The 18714-nt window shown below is 43.4% G+C and overlaps 1 protein-coding gene across 1 annotated transcript in view; it reads right to left on the reverse strand.

Moving 5' to 3' along the window:
* Positions 1 to 18714, reverse strand: part of EFCC1 (EF-hand and coiled-coil domain containing 1) — a 115155-nt gene that overhangs the window by 10381 nt on the left and 86060 nt on the right. Inside the window, exons 4-6 of the mRNA XM_084839935.1 lie at positions 16208 to 16343; positions 15120 to 15285; positions 1997 to 2155 (exon numbers count right to left, since the gene is read on the reverse strand). Coding sequence (XP_084696061.1) covers positions 1997 to 2155; positions 15120 to 15285; positions 16208 to 16343 — 461 coding nt within the window. The remainder of the gene's footprint in view (positions 1 to 1996; positions 2156 to 15119; positions 15286 to 16207; positions 16344 to 18714) is intronic.

Below are 18714 nucleotides of genomic sequence, written 5' to 3' on the forward strand. Positions count from 1 at the left end.
AAGGAAAGAAATGATGGGTGAAAGGTCAAGAATTCCTCCCCCATCTAATTCTCCTTCCCAATAAATCACACAATTATCCTGCTTTTTAGAATTTCAATGGAAACCCAGTTTCCTGGACTGGAGTCTTCACCACATGTCTCATTTAGCCACACTTATAATACTTAACATTTGGGTACTTAACTTAATGGTCACTACTGTTAAGCATTCTTTCACCTTTTCTTTTTAACCTCTATGCTGAAATGATCATGAGGAAGTTAGAGCTCGAAGAAACAGAAATCGGGGTAAAGGTTGGCAGAAGGATTATAAATAATCTCCGTTATGCTGATGACACAACTCTCCTCTCAGAAACCAAAGAAGGTCTGGAATATATGATCAAGAAAATCAAAGAAGGGAGTGAGAAGTTTGGCCTCTCCTTAAACATCAAAAAGACCAAGCTCATGTCCACTGCAAAGAACGGAAATATCAGCATAGTAGTTGATGGTGTGTAGTCTGAATGTGTAGAAGAATTTATTTTCTTAGGATCGCAGATCAATCATAGTGGTGAATGCAGCCCAGAAATAAAACGTCGAATTGCGCTGGGTCATGTAACAATGATGAGCATGAACTGAATATGGAAAATCAAGGACATCAGCTTGACAACTAAATGCAGATTAGTTTGTATCACCGTGTTTCCCATAGTTACCTATGGATGCGAAAGTTGGACAATGAAGAAACAAGACAGAAAGAGAATTGATGTATTTGAGCTGTAGTGTTGGAGAAGGCTCCTGCGTATTCCTTGGACAGCTAAGATAACAAATAAGCAAGTACTGGAACGTATAAACCCAGACATGCCATTGGATGGAAAAATCATGAAACTGCGATTGACTTATTTTGGCCATGTTATGCGGAGGAACTCCTTAGAAAAAGCAATTATGCTTGGATTGGTTAGCGGCAAAAGGAAACCTGTCCGCCAAAGAACAAGATGGCTAGATACCATAGCATGGAACAGCTCAAAGAAATAGTGCAAGATTGGGATACGTGGAGAGAGATGATCCATAGAATCGCCAAAAGTCGGACACAACTGAATGGATAATATCATCATTATCATTGTAGAGCAGTATGTCACAACACTATTAAGAAGGAAGGAAGGAAGGAAGGAAGGAAGGAAGGAAGGAAAGAAAGGGCTACTTTTGAAAACTAGCATTGTGACCTTTGTGGCATCTCTATTACTTTGTTAAAAGGAACTTGTAAACGGGCCTGTGAATATAAACCTCCCAGTACTGTCTGTAGTTGTACAAATTTGTTGCAAAAATGTGCCTGTAAATCATTTTTATAGCAGTTTTAATGTCATTTCAATGTTATTTTAATGTTTTAATATGATTCTCTTGCTTTTGTGTTCTTATGAATTGTTTTTATTTGAATTGTTATATATCGCCTTGTTGACACTGGTGGAAAGGCGGTATATAAATATTATAAATAAATAAATAGTGCCTTCAAGTGCTTCTCCTGCATTATTTAGTAGTGATCCTATAATAACCCTGTGAGGGAACAGCATATTATTAAGCCCCATATTGCAGAGGGGGATACTGAGGCTGAAAGAGAGTAACTTGCCCAAGGCCACCTAGAGAGTTCATGACACAGGCGAGGTACGAACCAGAGACTCATGTAGCAATTCTTCACACAAGCCAAATGCATACAGCCCTAGTAGCTACTGCTCTGAATTGTGGAAAAGGTTAACAATAACTTTAGACTTATCTGGAACAACCCTAGTCCTAATCCTTCCTTAGGGGAGCAGGGAGCCTGAATATCTCTGATGGGAAGTTACTAATCTGGATGTTTTGGTTTTCCTTTTCTAACACAGTCACTTGCAGCTGAGCTTTCCTGTGGCAAACCCAACATGACAATGGATGTGGTCCCCCTAATGGAGAACATTATGAAAAGCTACAAAAGTGGTCCACCCATACGGAGGGGGCAGCATCAAAGCCTACCGCCTCCTCACTCTGCTTTCTTGCCATACCAGGTCCCGAAGTTGTTGAAGCAGCTGTAAAACATCCAAGAGCTTTTCTTCCACCAGCGACAGCCTTACTCTCTCTGTCTCCAGAATCTGCAACTCTGTCTTCAGCAATTCAGCCTCCTCCTCCTCCTGCTGCAGTTCCCCGAGCAATGGGCCTTTCATCTGGACAACGACAGATGACATGAAAAGTGCTGCAGCACAAAAATGAAGTCGAACTCCTCCTCCTCCTCCTCAATCAGTAGTAAATGCCCCAGAAGCCTATTTTGAAAATCAAGTTAATTTTACTAAGTGAAAAGAGTGAGTGAAAAATCTAGTTGACTGGAAGTGCATGCAAATATCTGCTCTTCTACGTAATTGGCATCTCATGGACTACTTGATGTAGCCAAGATCATCTAGGGATTTTAGACATTGTCACTCTGAATGTACTTGGTGTATTAACATATAATTTCAAAAATAAGCAATACAGACAGGATCCCACTCTTCAGCCACTAATTTTGTTTCATAGCTTCTGTTGTCCCTGTGTTGCCTGTTGTAGCAATAATTTAATCAAGATGTCAGTTGGAGTTTTTCATTCTCATTCAGCCATTACTATTTCACAAAGCCCTTACTAAACATACTTAGCTGCACTCCTGTGAAACACTTTTGATTGCTTTAAACGTATCATTAAGCAGGGGAGAAAATGTTGGCATATAGTATATTAACTTCAGTGGGACTGCTTGCATAATCAAGTTAAGCATGTACTTAAGAATTGGTCACCTCCTTATTTTAGGAATACAGTCAAGTTTTTCCATTGGTTTAAAAGTCTCACCAATGCCCACTTCCATCCAGGTGGCTCCAAGAAATCCTCCTCGTCACCATCGTATTAATTTTCTTCATGCATATTAGAGGTTTAATGTCACAAGAGAGACGCAGACAAACTCCACTGTATCTAAGGAGTTTGTATTGAAGAATTCAGCATGCAAGCCTCAACTTGAAACTGTTTTATGGGCAGACGTTCCATTCCATTTAATGGGCTAGTCATGGTGCAGCACTCTTCAGGATGGACCTGTTAATTCTCAATTTGAGCAACATTATCATTTTGAAAATAGGGGATGTTTGCAACCACCATGATCACTCCACTCATATACTAGTTCCCTTTTCTTTCTTGTTTTGAATATTTCACGTCATTTGGAAAATCTCAGAATGCAAATGCAATTCATAACAAAAGGGAAATCACTCAGCCTTACCAATGTAGCCTCAATCACATACAAGAGTAATAAAGGCTTTGTTAAAGGCCGGTAATAATTAATCTTCACTGTAGTTCGTGAATATATTAGAATGAATGGACAAAACAGGAGGACAAATTACCAGGCTGCTTTTACACTAGAGTCCTGGACGTAGAATGGAAATGGAGGTTCCACGCAAGCACTTGTATTATCCAGCAGTGCTGTTCTTCATGACTAAGATGTTCCTATAAATATTCGTTCGCAAGTCAATCTCATTCAGCAAACTTCTCAGCAATGTTAATTAAAAGTTTCCCCCTTGTAAATTAAGCCCACTGTATTGCTTCCTGATAAGCATGTGGGGTAGAATGGGGTGGGGGTGGAACATTAGTGATGAATAGCCTACTAACTGCTTCTTTAATAGTTTCTCTTAATTGCTTCAATCAATGTCAGTTTCTGTTCCCATTGGAGGAGGGCTTCAATTAGTGGTTTCCTGTCATTCTTTTCTTTTTTTAAAAAAAATAGTGAAATAGTGGTATTTTGCTATTTTGAAAAGGAAAATAAAAAATAATAAGTTAAAGCCAATAATTAAGGCCTTCCCCCACCCATGGGAACACAAACACTTGGGACAATTAAGGAACACCATTCAACGGACAATTAAAAGGTTATTCATCACTAATCCCCTATCTGCAACAGCAGGACAACTCAGAAAAGATTGGAATGCAATGGATTATGATGCTCCATAAAGAGTGAACAAGGATGTCAATTCCAGAGAAAAGGGCTAGTGTGGAAAGAACCCTGGTCTTTCCATTTCACAGTTAAGATGGGAAAATTAAATGATTTGCATAAAAACATAAAGCAAATTATGTTAATTTCCCATAGCCAAAATCAGGCCAAGATTAAGCTCCAAAGAGGCCCACCTTTGCATTTATTTCATATTGGCTAAAAACATGGCAGAAGGGTCAAAATGATCAGGTACCTGATGGGTGTAAAGGACAGCAACTTTAAAATCTGAAACCAGCACTCAAACCCATCCACTATGCAAAATTCTTAGGCAATACCTGCTGCATGAAAACTAATGCTACAAAGCTCTCTTTTCTGTGAAAGATTGTCTTGTAACCAGGATTATAATGCATGAGTTCTGAATGGCCATGGCATTAAGCAACTTTATCTATTAAAGGCTAATTCCAACTATGGACATGGCCACAGGAATTAACATAGTTGCAAGGCACAATATCATGGTGCCCTTATACAAATCTATGGTGTGACCACACTTAGAATACTGTGTACAGTTCTGGTCACCGCACCTAAAACAAGATATTGCCAAGCTGGAAAAAGTGCAGAAAAGGGCAACTAAACTTATCAAAGGGCAGGAGCAAGTTTCCTATGTGGGAAGGTTACAATAACTGGGATTATTTAGCCTGGAAAAAAGGCGAGTAAGGGGAGACATAGTAGAAGCACACAAAGTTATGCACAGTGTGGAGAATGTGGACAGGGAGACATTTTTTCCCCTCTCTCATAATACAAGAACCTGGGCTCATCCCATGAAGCTGATTAGTGGGAGATTCAGGGCAGATAAAAGGAAGGACTTCTTTACACAGCACATAGTCAAACTATGGAATTTGCTACCAAAAATGTAGTGATGGCCACCAATTTGGATGGCTTTAAAAGGGGGTTAGACAAATTCATGGAGGAGAAGGCTGTCAATGGCTACTAGTCCTGATGGCTATATGCTACCTCCAGTCTCAAAGGCAGTATGCCTATGAACACCAGTTGCTGGGGAACGTGGGCGGGAGGGTGCTGTTGCACTCATGTCCTGCTAGTGGGTTTCCCATTGACAGCTGGTTGGCCACTGTGTGAACAGAATGCAGGACTAGATGGACCCATGGTCTGATCCAGCAGAGCTCTTCTTATGTTCTTTTGCACGGGAAGCACTGTGTTAATGGACCCGGCTAGGTGGAATCCTAGATCAACTTGGCTATTATATATACATAAACATCCTGAACCTAGTATGCTTCTTCAGGCCAGGTTACCTGAAGGTTTGTCTCCTCCCATATGTACCTGCCCAGATGTTAAGATCATCTTTAGCAGTCCTTCCCTGGGATCCCCTGACAAAGGAAATAAATGTCAGTGGCTACCAAGAAGAGGGCCTTTTCTGCTGTAGCACCCCAGTTGTGGAATGAGCTTCCCAAAGAGGCTCGCCTGACACCTACATTGTGCTCTTTCCGATATCAGGTGAACACCTTTTTGTTTTCCCAGGCATTTTGGTCTTTCAGTTCTATTGTTTTAAATCTGTTATTGTATTTTAAATCTCTGCATTGCTGATACCTTTTATTTTGGCTTTACTTGTATACTGTAGTTTTAAACATTTAAATTTAATATTATATTTTATGCTGTATTTTGTAGTTGTAATTGTTGTGAGCTTTGGCTATTGGGAGGTATAGAAATGTAATAAATAAAATAAATATTTAGTTCTCCTCTGTTGGAATTATATAACTACTGCACCATTTGGGCAATTAGATTATTTTGTTCAACAGATGTCTTGGACTAGAATAGAAAGAAGGATACTGTGGGCCAGGGTTTTGTGATGCCTTGGCCAAGTATTAGATGGCAGGAAGAATGCTCAGCTTAAGTATTTAATTTCTGTCTGAATACCTGTGTTAATTTAACAATTCAGACTAAAGGCCCATTCACATTCATTATACTAGGCAAAAGGAGAACCTGCACAGCACTTTTAAATATTATCACTCCTTGCAATTGCTTGTTGCAAACAGAAGCCCAATACATTTATTTTTTATTGCACTTTGGAACAAAATCCTGAGGGATAAATTTCAAGTTTTCTAGTCCTTGTTCATTCTTTTTTGTTGCCATCTTTCATCTTTATTGCAGCTCCAGCCACAGCAGGGCCCCTTGGAGAGGGAACTGAACTGAAGGACTGCTGTTTTATTCTTGAAGAAGGGAGATTGTTAAAAAATATATTTGGTAAGCAAATACTACCCTAATCAATATTTAGTAACTGAGCAGCCACTTCAGTACCCTGGAGAGCAAGTGTTATCTGAGTAAAGAGTGAAATAATCTATGAACCATCCAGAGTTCCTCTAAGAATGTCATTGTATTTGCTGACAAACCATAATACATTTTAACTCACAGTTGGGCCGAATCAGCTGAAAGCTAAGTTAGTTCTATTTGCTGAGCCTTCCCCAGCCTGGCCCCCTCCTAATATCTTGGACTGCAACTCCCATCATTCTCAGCTAACATGGGAATTATGGGATTTGCAGTCCAAGACATATGGAGGGGGGCAGGTTGGGAATGGCTATATTTGTCCAATGTGAACTCTCCTTCTTTGACTTCCAGGTCAATGTGCAGTATGGGAAGATGACACATAGCCCATCTTATCTACCAAACACTGACTTCTAAATTACCTTTGCTACACTCATTTTCATAGCAATGAAAAACACAGTTGTTTTGTCGCACCTTAAAAACTAAAAAATTTAGTATGGCATAAGCTTTCATGGACTGTGTCCATGAAAGCTTGTGCCATAATATTTTTTAAAGGTTGTATCCAATGTTAGTCTAGCTTAAATCCAAGTCATTTCAATGGATCTACTCTAAGCAGGACTAACATTGGATACAACCCTTAGGGAGCAATCCTATGGCTGCTAGACAGCGGCTAGACGGCCATAAGATATCTGGTTTTTCGGGAACCGACCTTGGAGCCCATACTCCAAGGTTGGTTCCTAGAGAACCGACCTCCCCCCACTTCAGCGCTGCCTCAGGGGCAGCATGGAACAGCCCCATCCTCCGCGCTTGTAAGAGGAGTGTGGAGCGGCCGAAATGGGGCGTTCCGGGGTGGGGAGGGTGAAAATGCCTGTACGACACATCCAATGTGTTGTACGGCAGCCTCCTCCCCCGCTCAGCCCTCCCGCGGCTAGACAGCTGCAATCAGGTGTCTAGCTGAAAAAGCAGGGCAGGAGAAGCGTGGAGGGAACGATCCCCTCCATGCTTCTCCTGCCCTGCTTTGGATAGGCAGTCGCCTCTGAGTCTGGAGGCGGCCGCCTATAGGATTGCGCCCTTAGTCTTTAAGGTGCTACCAGACTCTTTGTTGTTTTTGCTGCAACAGACTAATACGGCTACCTCTCTGGAAATAGTTGCTTGATCTTGATGCCAACAGCACTGTTACCATCACATCATCAGCCAAGTGTAGAAATTATCTGTGAACAGTGTGAATCTGTGGTAGACTAGAGAAGAAGCAGAAACATCCAGGAGAAGACACTAAACACCACCACCCTTGTCTTCGTTGGAAGTTTGAGAACTGCACCAGAATGAGAGAGTGGAGAGAGGTCAGCTGCTGCAGGCTGTAAGAAATCTGGTTGAGATTTTCTGCACTTTGTACTCTAGGGGTAGCTGTTTGCAGTCTGTATTGTTTATTAATGCCTCAATGCATTAGAAATTTTTGGTGTATTTGGCTCTGGTTTACACTTTGCTGATAAATAATAATAGATATTGTGTTGTAATTGCCTTTTGTATTGACTTGAAATGCTATAATGTTAGTATTAGTGCGATTAACTGTTTGGGTTATTATTGTAATGATGTGCTATTGCAATTAATGTATTGGTATGATTTTCTGTTTTTGTATTGCTCCTGTATTGTTAGCTGCTTCGGGCACTTTTTGTGGAAAAGTGACATACAAATTTGATGATGACGATGATAATTACTTTCACTGCATTCCCCCACCCCCTCTCTGGTTATCAGGGTTCTTGTTCTCATCACTGCTGACACCCTTCCCAATATATGTGCCTATACTAAATCCAAGTCCTCTTGAAATCCTACATTTCCCACTATACATTCAAACAATTAACAGGCCAACACACAAAGACCCTAAAAAATTATCTCTTTAGCCACACTGTCAGTCTCTTGGGCTACAATTGTGGGCACACTTATTTGGTCTGCATTAATATTCCACAATGTTCTATACTCTCTGCCTGTTTCTTCTTCTTTGGAACAGATAAACAAAAGCAATTACTAGCTCTTGAGCAAGCCAGCATCCACTCGTCCTGAACTAATCAAGAAGCTAATTGCTACCCGCATTCTGCACAAATAGCAGAGCCAATGAAGAAATTCCACAAAGCTTCCTAGCATCTTTATCATGTTGGACATACTACACACACAGTCTATTTGTTTCCTGATCAACACTATCGAAAGGCGCTGCAATCACTGTACGAACTGTGCACTGTGGTCAGCGTTCAAGTCCACAAATTTCAAGTCCACGTAGCTCACATGACACGACAGGCTGGCTGTAGATGTAATGCTTCCCATCCCTTAATCATGGTTGCTGTTACAGATAGTGGCAGAACTGCAAGTGTCTGGGGCCCACATACAGTAATGATGGGTGTGTCTCAGAACGCTGGAACACCCCTAGAATGGCCTTCCCATCCTGATGCTCTCCAGATGTGTTGGACAACAACTGCAAGCCTCTCCAGCCAGCCATGCTGGGGAAGCCTACTCTAGAACCACGATTCAGAACCACGATTCATTATTCTACTCTAGAACCATGAGTCAGATAACACCATTGGGTTTATGCAAGGGCTTAGACAGGCCTGCTCCCTTCCCATTGCCTGTGGAACTCCCTGCCTTCGGAGGTCAGGCAGGCTCCAACATTGCGTTGCTTGCAGCGCCTCCTGAAGACATTGTTATTTCGAGAGGACTTCCTTGAGCGACCAGCTGCAGTTTATTAAGCTCAGAATCTGTTTCTTTTGTTTTAATTGTTTTAATATGGTCTTTTATTCTTTTATCTTGTTGTTCACCACTCCAAAATCTTTGATGTGGAGCGGTATATAAATATTGTAAATAAATAAAATAAAAAGAACTTTGCTGTGCCCTCCATCCCCCACTGCCATAGCTGCTCTTAGCATTGCAGGCAAAGATGTCTGGGCACACAGAGTCAATCATGTGGTTTTCTGGATTGTAGCTCTATAATGTCCTTTAATAAAGACCATATTTATAGAACATAAAACTATCATTTTTAAGCATAGACAGTGGACTCATTCAGATGTAACACCAAACTATGGTTTGGCGTTACATCATCTGTCTCAGTACTTGCTCACCTCTCTTCCTCCCACTCATGCTCCAGTTCTCTCCTTCACATGTGATTTGGCACAGTTTGCCTACTTTGGATGTAATGTCAAACTATGATTTCATAACAGATGAGAAGGGAGTGAGGGAATGAGATCATGCATGGGGGGGCGGGGGCAAGATGGGTCCATATGAGTCCCTTCACACAGCCCCAAACCAAAGTTTGGCATTACATTTGAACCCATTCCCTATCTACATTAGGGCTGCTCCCTTCAAAAGGCAGTGTTCCAGTGTTCATGCATAGGTATGTGAAATAGCAGTTTAATGCCCTTGCAAGTTAATGTTTGTGGCTAATTGCCTATATTCAGATATAAGGCACCTTTCTTGGTGGATGAAAGTAACTCTACTTTTTTATTAATTTGTTCAGCAAAGTCATGTGTTAGTCTCTGTGCTACTAGCAATATTTTATAGCCCTAGACTTGGTAAAGTATCAACTTTACCAGCAGGCTGTCCTGCAAGAGAAGCTGCCACCACCGGGGAAGAGGCGTGCCTGCTGCTGCCGGACCGCCGCCGCCACTACCACTATCACTACAATGGACTCCCGCCTGGTATTATTTTTAAGGGGATTTTGTTGTTGTTGTTGTTGTTTTTGTTGCTTGTGTCTTTAAAAAAAAAAAATTCTGGGGAATTCTGTTGTGTTTTTAGGGGTGGGTAGCCTGCCTGATAGGCGGGAGTGAGGGGGCATGTGTCCACCTGATGGAGGCAGTGGGGGGAGTGTTGGAGGCCAGAACATACTGAGGCTGGGCGGTAGGTGCTGGCGGAGTGCTAGGGGCAGGCCATGCCAGGTAACGGGAACAAGGGGGAGTTGTGTAGTATCTGTCCCCTGCTCCGGGCCTGTCCAGAGCCAAAGGATGGCTGGGGAGGCGTGACTCCATCTTCTGGCCTTTGTTTGCTGCTCTGCAATGCCAGGTCTGTTACCCAGAAAACCTCCCTCATCCATGACATGATCCTGGACGAGGGTGCAGACCTGGCATGTATTACGGAGACCTGGCTGGCCAAGGCCGCTGCTCCAACCCTTGCAGCCATGTGTCCAGCTGGATTTTCCTATGCACAGCAGCTGAGGGCTGGGGATTGGGGAGGGGAAGTGGCAGTTATCTACCGAGAGTCCTTGGTCGTCACCAGACCCCCTCTCCGGGAGACCAAGGTTGGTGAGTGCATGTACTGGAGGTTGGGCCCGAAGGGCAGTCTGGGGATTCTGCTCGTGTATCATCCACCCCACTGCACGACTGACTCCCTGGCTGAGGTGCTTGAGGTGGTCTCTGATGTGCGTGTACAGTCCCCTAACTTATTGGTGTTGGGGGACTTCAACGTACATTCGGAGGCCATACCCACAGGAGCACCTCGGGACTTCATGGAGACCATGGCCTCTTGGGAGCTGCACCATATTCTATCTGGGCCCACCCATGTAGCCGGTCATGCACTAGACCTTGTGTTTGTTTCTGGAGAAGCGGGGAGTGATCTGGAAGTCGGGGGTATATCCACCACCCCCTTGTCATGGTCAGATCGATATCTGGTGACGTTGGACTTCTCAGTTCCACAACCCCTCCGCATGGGTGGAGGACCCATTAAAATGGTCTGCCCCAGGCGTCTTATGGATCCAAATGGATTCCTGAACATGCTTGGGGATTCCCTGGAGCACGCCACGGCCACTCGGTCGAGACCCTAGTGGGTGGCTGGAATGCCGCAATCACTGGGGCATTAGATTGGGTGGCTCTGAAACGCCCTCTCCCCCTGAACAGGGCTCGGATTGCACCACGGTTCAATCTGCAGTTACGAACTCTGAAACAGGAGGTGAGACGGCCAGAGCGCCGGTGGCGGAAGTCTCGCTCCAAAGACAATCAGACACGGGCTAGAGCTGTATCTTCAGCCGATCACATCGCAGGGAAGGCAGCAAAAAAAGATATTATGCTGCCTCTATCATGTCTGCAGAGTGCTGTCCCAGGAGGCTGCTCCAAGTGGTCCGGAGCCTGGTCGGTCCAGTGGCTCCGGAACCACTGGAGCATTCTAAGGCCTCCTGTGAGGCCTTGGCAAGGCACTTTGCAGAGAAAATTGATCGGATTAGGAGTGTTACTCTGCACGCTGTGGATACCGTTAGTGAGCAAGAGGCAGGCTGTGGCAAACCGGTTTTGTGGGATCGGTTCCAGCTTCTTCCCCCTGATGAAGTGGACAAGGTGCTTTCATCTGTAAGGCCAACTACCTGCTTACTTGATCCTTGCCCATCTTGGCTCATTATGGGCTGCAGAGAGAGACTGAGTGAGGGGATCAGGGGAGTGGTGAATGCCTCCCTTGAGCAGGGAGTGATGCCATGAGCCCTCAAGGAGGCAATGATAAGACCGCTCTTAAAGAAGCCCTCCTTGGATCCCCAAGTTCTGAACAACTTTCGCCGAGTCTCGAATCTGCCTTTTTTGAGCAAGGTGATTGAGCGGGTGGTGGCGATGCAGTTGAAGGCACACTTGGAAGAAACCGATTTTCTAGACCCATTTCAGTCAGGCTTCATGCTTGAGTATGGGACAGAAATGGCCTTGGTCGCCTTGGTGGATGATATGAGGAGGGCTCTGGATAGGGGTGAATGCTCCTTCCTTGTTCTTATCGACCTCTCAGCGGCTTTTGATACCGTTGACCATGGTCTCCTCCTGGACCGCCTGGAGGGGTTGGGCATTGGAGACACCGTAATGCGGTGGTTCCGGTCCTTCCTCTCCGGCAGGTACCAGAGGGTAGCACTGGGAGAGGAGGTTTTGGACACGTGGCCAGTCACTTGTGGGGTGCCACAGGGTTCCTGATGCTATTTAACATCTATTAAATTCAAGGTGTTGGTTTTGACCTTTAAAACCCTATATGGTTCCGGCCCATCCTATCTTAAGGAGCGCCTCCAGCAACACCAGACAGGCCGCTTAACAAGATCAGCCTCAGATGGCCTCTTCTCTGTCCCGTCAGCCAGGACAGCTAGACTGGTGGGGACGAGGGAGAGGGCCTTTTCTGTGGTGGCTCCCACTCTGTGGAACTGCCTCCCTAGGGAACTCCACCATGCCCCCTCTTTAATGAGCTTCCGCCGTGCATTAAAAACGTGGTTGTTCAGGCAGGCATTTGGGGTGGGTTAGGGTATTTTAGAAAATGTTTTTATTGTAGAATTTTATTGTTTTAAATTGTTTTATTATATGCTGTACATCGCCCAGAGTGGCTGGGTGATTAATAAAATAAATAAATAAATAAATAAATACATAAATTTATTTTAGGATTTACTAATATTTTCTTCAATCTATAATTTATGATCTGACACCTTCATCAAGCTTTCTTTGGAAGATGGCTTTCTGAATTCACCATCACTATGCACTGGAACACACTTAAAAAGGAATAAAAGTTAACAGCCTTTTTTTTTTAATCTCCTGGCCATTGTACTTTTAGATTGGATCAATTATTGATCTATACATGCAGCTATTACTCCTGACCTGCCTGCAGCTCAGGTGACTTCTATTTGGCTTCTTTTGTTTGTATTTGCCTTTTCAGACATGATTTTGCATGTACAAATAAAACCTTACAATTTAAGTGCAATTTTACCAGATCACCACCAGAAAGTGACAGCCTGTCTGCAATTCCTATACTAACTTAAATAGTTCAAGAATAACTGAGCAGGAGGCTATTTCTGCCTTGGTCTTTGATGTTTCAGCGCTTCAGACATGCTGGGTACTTTCTGATGAAGGTATCAAAATTGTTGCAATACTTAAGATTCAATATACACATAATCCAGGACACACAGAATATTAGAAAACTTGGAAAACTGCATCATTCTCTCTGTCTTCCTTGGGGCATGAAGTCTGCCTCATAGCAGTTGGCACGTAACAGATGGCATGATAGGCTGTGGGATGTTTCCCTTCACATACTTGAAGCAGCCTAGAAGCTGGGGAAGGGAAGGTAGAATTTGCAGTGGCAGCCAGGAAGTCTGAAAAGGGGAGCTTGCCTCACATGCGTGGGACCTCCCTGTTCAGAAACATTAACGCTCTTTGGATTGTGAGAGGGAGGATTTGCAGTGGCAGCAAGGAACATGTCTATGCTCGCAGAATGCGAACTGCATTTACTTGTGACCACATACAAATAGATATTCCCAGTATATACACAATGTCACTTCACAGTGTCGGGACAGTGCCATGGAAGAGTTCTCAGCGAGTAAGCTACGGAGTATGCCAGTGGTGGAAAATGTGTGGTCCTCCAGAAGTTATTGGACCACAAATCCCATCAGCCCTAGCTAGTATAGTCAATGGTGAGAGATTATGGGAGTTGCAGTCCAGGAACATCTGGAGGGCCACACATTCTCCACCTCTGGAGTATGCCATAAAGACAGAGGTAGGGAATCTGTGGTGCTCCATGCAGGCTGGGGCTGGTGGGAGTTTGGAGTCCAAAAACATCCAACAGGTCACCATTTCTCCACTTTGCCATAACAGAATGTGTACTTTAGAAGCTTGTTGAGAAAAAGTCCATCACTGTCTTATTACAAGCTTATTATACAGGACCCCCCAAACTTTTTGGACCCATGGACATATTTGGTTATTGAATCATAGCATCAGAGAATAGTAGGGTTGGAAGGGCCCTACAAGACCATTGAGTCCAACCCCCTGCTCAATGCAGGAATCCAAGTCAGAGCATCCCTGACAGGTGGCTGTCCAGCCTCATCCTGAATGCCTCCAGTGTGGGAGAGCCCACCACCTCCCTAGGTCACTGGTTCCACTGTCGTATTTTTTCCTGATGTTCAGCCGGAGAAACTGCTGTGGGCAGTTGGCTGTCATTGAGGACCTTACAACACTTTCAATATTTAAATGGGTGGCATATAGAAACATACGTATAATTGCTAGAAAGTTGTATTTTCTCATATACATATATATATATATATACACACACACGCATTTCATATGTATTCATTGCTATGGATATATATACAAATTCATGTACATATACTAAATATATATATATATATATTTTAAAGCTTTGCAGGTTGGGGACCCCTGTTATACAGGAAAAGGGATGTGTGAACCCACCCCGTCTGGGTTTTCTGGGCGCCTGCCCAACCCCTGCCCCTGCATGCTGGTCCCGGACCACACTCGAGCCCCTCCCGTGCTTGGTGAGTGGCCTGCATTCACTCCAGGGGCTTCGGCAAGGTCCATGGTAGCCAATTTTTAAAAAATAAAATGGCGATTACAAAAATGCACATATTCGCAAATGGCGATTGTCACAAATACATATATATATATATGCATATGCGTGAATATGTGCATTTGCGAGACTGCACATTTTTGTGTATGTGCAAATATGCGCATTTTTGCAATTGCCATTTTATTTTTCAAAAATGGTGATGGAGGAGCTCGCTGAAGCCACTGGGGTGAGTGTGGGCCACTCGCCAAGCGCGGGCAGGGGGCGAGCAGGGGCAGGGACTTGGCGAGTGGAGCTCAGGGATGTGGACGGGGGGTGGGGTTCCACCAGATTCTTGGATGGAATCGGGCACCCACACCATCCCTATACAGGAACCCTATTAATTTGCACTGGCTGTAATTCAAAGGACTGTGGAAGAACTGAACATTCACAGCAGGGCTTCTGAGCACCCCCACAGCTGAAACCACTTGCCTAACAAACATATTACTCCTGAAATATGGGTGGCTTCTGAGAAAACTTAAGGAGCTGCAATCAGAAAAGAAATCATGGGATCAGGAGCTCTTTTTCATAAGAGGGGTCTTTGGATCCCAGACAATCTGCAGCAACACATTACATTTTACCGCCCCCACTCCCCAAAATACAAATGCATTTACCTCTTCCATATTTGTTTCCAGTGTTTTCACTTCCTGGCCTTTCATCTCAAGCTGTTCTGTTAACTTTGAGAGTCGCTTGACTAGTTCCACAATGGTGTTCTCGCTGCCATCCCTAATGGTGTTCCCAAAGAAAGACATTAGCGTCTTCATGACTGGGTCATCACATCTGTGGGCAGAAAGACTTCTGTGACTTTCTGTCTCTCCACTGTGGTCTAACAATGTAACAGATTACAGTCTTCATTGCATGGTGTAAAATATTTGAACTGGGCGCTTCTGGAACAAAACCCATTTCTAAACACTATTATGTAAAATATACAGGGTACATTATTTGTCTACAGAAGGAAGAAATGAAAGTATGTCCTTTTTTGCTTTATTGCTTGTGGATTCTCCCCAACTCGGGAGTCATGAGTATTAGGCCACTTATTTATTATTGCTAAAGAATATGGAATTGAGAATTAATAATGAACTGTGTGTTTCTAAAAGGATCTCCTCACCTAGGATAAGACCGCCAATTTTTTATTTTGTCTGCAACCCCAGAAAGTTAAACAGATAACTGATCACCATCTGTCACTAAAGTTTCTACAGCAGCTGCTCATTCATATGGCTCAATGGGCAAGCTGCTTTTCAAGTTCAACATTAGCTTGCCCATTCAGTTGTGCGAATGACTGCAGCAGAAACTGCAAAGGCACCTTGATTTGCGCGAACGACTGCAGTAGAAACTGCAAAGGCACCTTGATTTGCATGCACAGTTCTCGCCCTAACGTACTGTTATGCTCTCCAAGATTATGGCCTTTGGCATTTCTCTCTAGCACTGAATAAGAATGGTTGCATTTACCATCTGAACCTTGTAGATGCCAGAGAAGGCAGTGTGGAAAGCTTCAGTCTCATCCCTCGAACCTACTTCAAACAGACTGATTTAATTAACGTATGTTCTATGACTACAGGGGATATGTGTTACTGTCATTGAGATTCTGCACAACCAGATCACATCTTCTTATTCAAAAGCTACTATACCTGTACAACTTTGCTAAGTCACAGAAATATGCCAGACAAATATGTATATGCATAAATCTCTTGCGGAGACATACCCGCTACTGCAACAGGGAAGCGTGGCGAGGAGTTTCTGCACTTCAGCCACCTGGGATTGCTGGTCTCCTGTCCATTTCTCTTCCTCTTCATCAGATGCAGCCTGGCCTTCCACGGAACGAAACATCTGATCTTCCACTGGAAACAAAGAACAACACTTTATTTATTGATTTTAAAAAATCATAGGCTGCCTTTTAAGGGAAACCTAAAAAAAATCAGTGGAAGTGAACACCTTCTTCAAGTAGCATTTGTTTTAAATGAGAGTTGGTTTAAGAAAGATCAAGGGGCAGTGTTGTAGGAATAACTGGTTGAAATTCTACAATCATTCATGACTAGATAAAAGAAAACTGACATCACCTTCTATGCTTTGCCAAAAGGATGACTTTGTTACTTAAAAAACAACAATGCTCCAAGTTCCAATCACTTCCTTTATTAAGAGCAACTGACACCCTACACCTGGAATTGCTTGCACCTAAGTCCTATTGAAACGAATGGAAGACACATCAAAGTACAATTTACATTCAACTCAGTAAACTTGGCTTAGAAGACAGTAAAGTTTGTGTCAGTTTCTACTACAAACAAACCAATGTGAGTCTGAGAAGACTTGCATTGGTTGTGCATAGGTTTTTCTTTCATTCAACAAAGGTCCAGATATTAATCCTTGGCCCTACCCATGGCCTTCAGATCTTGTTCCCATGTCCTCACATGAGTCTTCTCTATTTTTTCATATATGTCAACTTTCCCCCCAGATCCTAACCAACTCAAAAGTGTGAACATAACCTTCTCTACATACACAAAATCAACTCCTGAGATCTTCTGAGGAGGTCCTTTTGGTTGTCCCATTCAAGTAATGTCTGCTTTGGTCCTGAGGCAGGGCAACTGCACACTAAAAGCTTCATCTAGAAGCACCCATAGTTACAGTAGGGCCTGGAGTCTAGGTGGCTGTGCAAGGGCTTCATGGAAAAGTGGGTTTGGGGAAAGGTTCTGAAGGAAGTAAGAGAAGTGACATCACACAGGTCTTCTGTTCCAGGCATAAAAGGCAGCAAGGGAGAAAGGGTGGCACTGTTTCAGGGAGCAGGAGACCTTCAGAAAGCTGAGGATGGTGGAGCTGAACAACTGAAGGTCATAGGTAAGGATGTATCAGGATTAAGAGATAAGGCAGTGCCAGCCCAAGACCTTTTGCTGCCTGAGATGTGAAAAAAAAGATAGAGCCCTCTGCCACTTCCTGTACAAAATCCAAACAGCATCCTCCACTCCTCCGAAAGGCAGCTACCTTACAGGACACAAGGGAGGCCACTTGGAACACTGCTGTCTCATCCAACACCTTGTTGCTACCATCCAGCATCTGCTGCCTAAGGTGACCACTTCTTTCTGCCTAATGGTGGGGCCAATCTTAAGATAAAGTGAGGGGCAAGGCCATAGAAGGTTTTGAAGGTAAAGATGAAGAGCATCTGCAAGATCTGGCAACAGGTAAGAAGCCAGTGAAGGAGTTTAAAGAGAGAAGTGATGTGATCAGAGCCACAAGAGAGTTGAATAGTTTCAGCAGTAGAGTACTTAGAGAGGCAAAAGGTCTACAGAAAGACACTGGAAGGCCAGAGAGAATACTGCATTAGTGTAGGCAAGCGATGACCAGGGCATGGACTACAGAAGTTATGCTGATGGAGAGAGAGAGAGGGATAGCTGTATTTTTGCAACGATGTAAGGAAGTCGTAGTTCACATGCGGGAAGGAGAAGAGATTTGCAGCGTTAGGTAAAGTCATTCTTTCTAATTCTAGCTTTGTGGGTGGTTTCATAAGGGGGAGAAAAATAGACTGAGAGATTTAGATAATTGCCTGCTTTATAGACATGGATTTCCTTACAGACTGGGTTTGGAAGAGTGCTGTTGGCCATTACTCACACATTCATTGCAAGTAGCTGTTTTGCAAGTTGAGGTGCCAGATTTTTCAGTTAATCACTGTACATGTCACTAGGGAAATAAAACACAGCCTTCTGCTTAGAGATGAAACTCTGCCACATATGCTAAAAGGATGATTTCCATCAGCTGTCTCCTCTATCACTGCTATTTAGTATTTGGCTGAGCAAAATGAGGCTTCTGGTCTAACTTGCCTGTTTAGCCTTTTCTGTTTCATTCTCTGTTTGTAATCTGATATCTCCCTTTGATTCTTCTCTGCATGTTCTTTGGGGGTTAGGCAAGGACAGGATGGAGGGCCTTTCCTATGGTGGTGCCCAAATGGCAGAACTTCCTCCTCCTCCCCCCTTTCCTTTGTATGCCACTTTTTCACATAAATGTGCCCAAAGCAGCTCCCAGCCCAAGAACAACAATGCAAAAACAAGAATACATATCAAGATATCATTACAATAAACAGTTTAGTACCAATTCATTTCAAAGCATAAACAACCCAAACAAATAATTCATTTCAGTAATACTAACAATATTACAAAATAAATAACATCAATCATTAAGACACAATATCAATTGATATTGTTTATCAATAATGCATAAGCCAGA

This window comes from Heloderma suspectum, chromosome 2 (genome assembly GCF_057233095.1).
Source record: "Heloderma suspectum isolate Gila_16-S chromosome 2, 16-S_ref, whole genome shotgun sequence".
In the NCBI taxonomy this organism is placed as follows: domain Eukaryota; kingdom Metazoa; phylum Chordata; class Lepidosauria; order Squamata; family Helodermatidae; genus Heloderma; species Heloderma suspectum.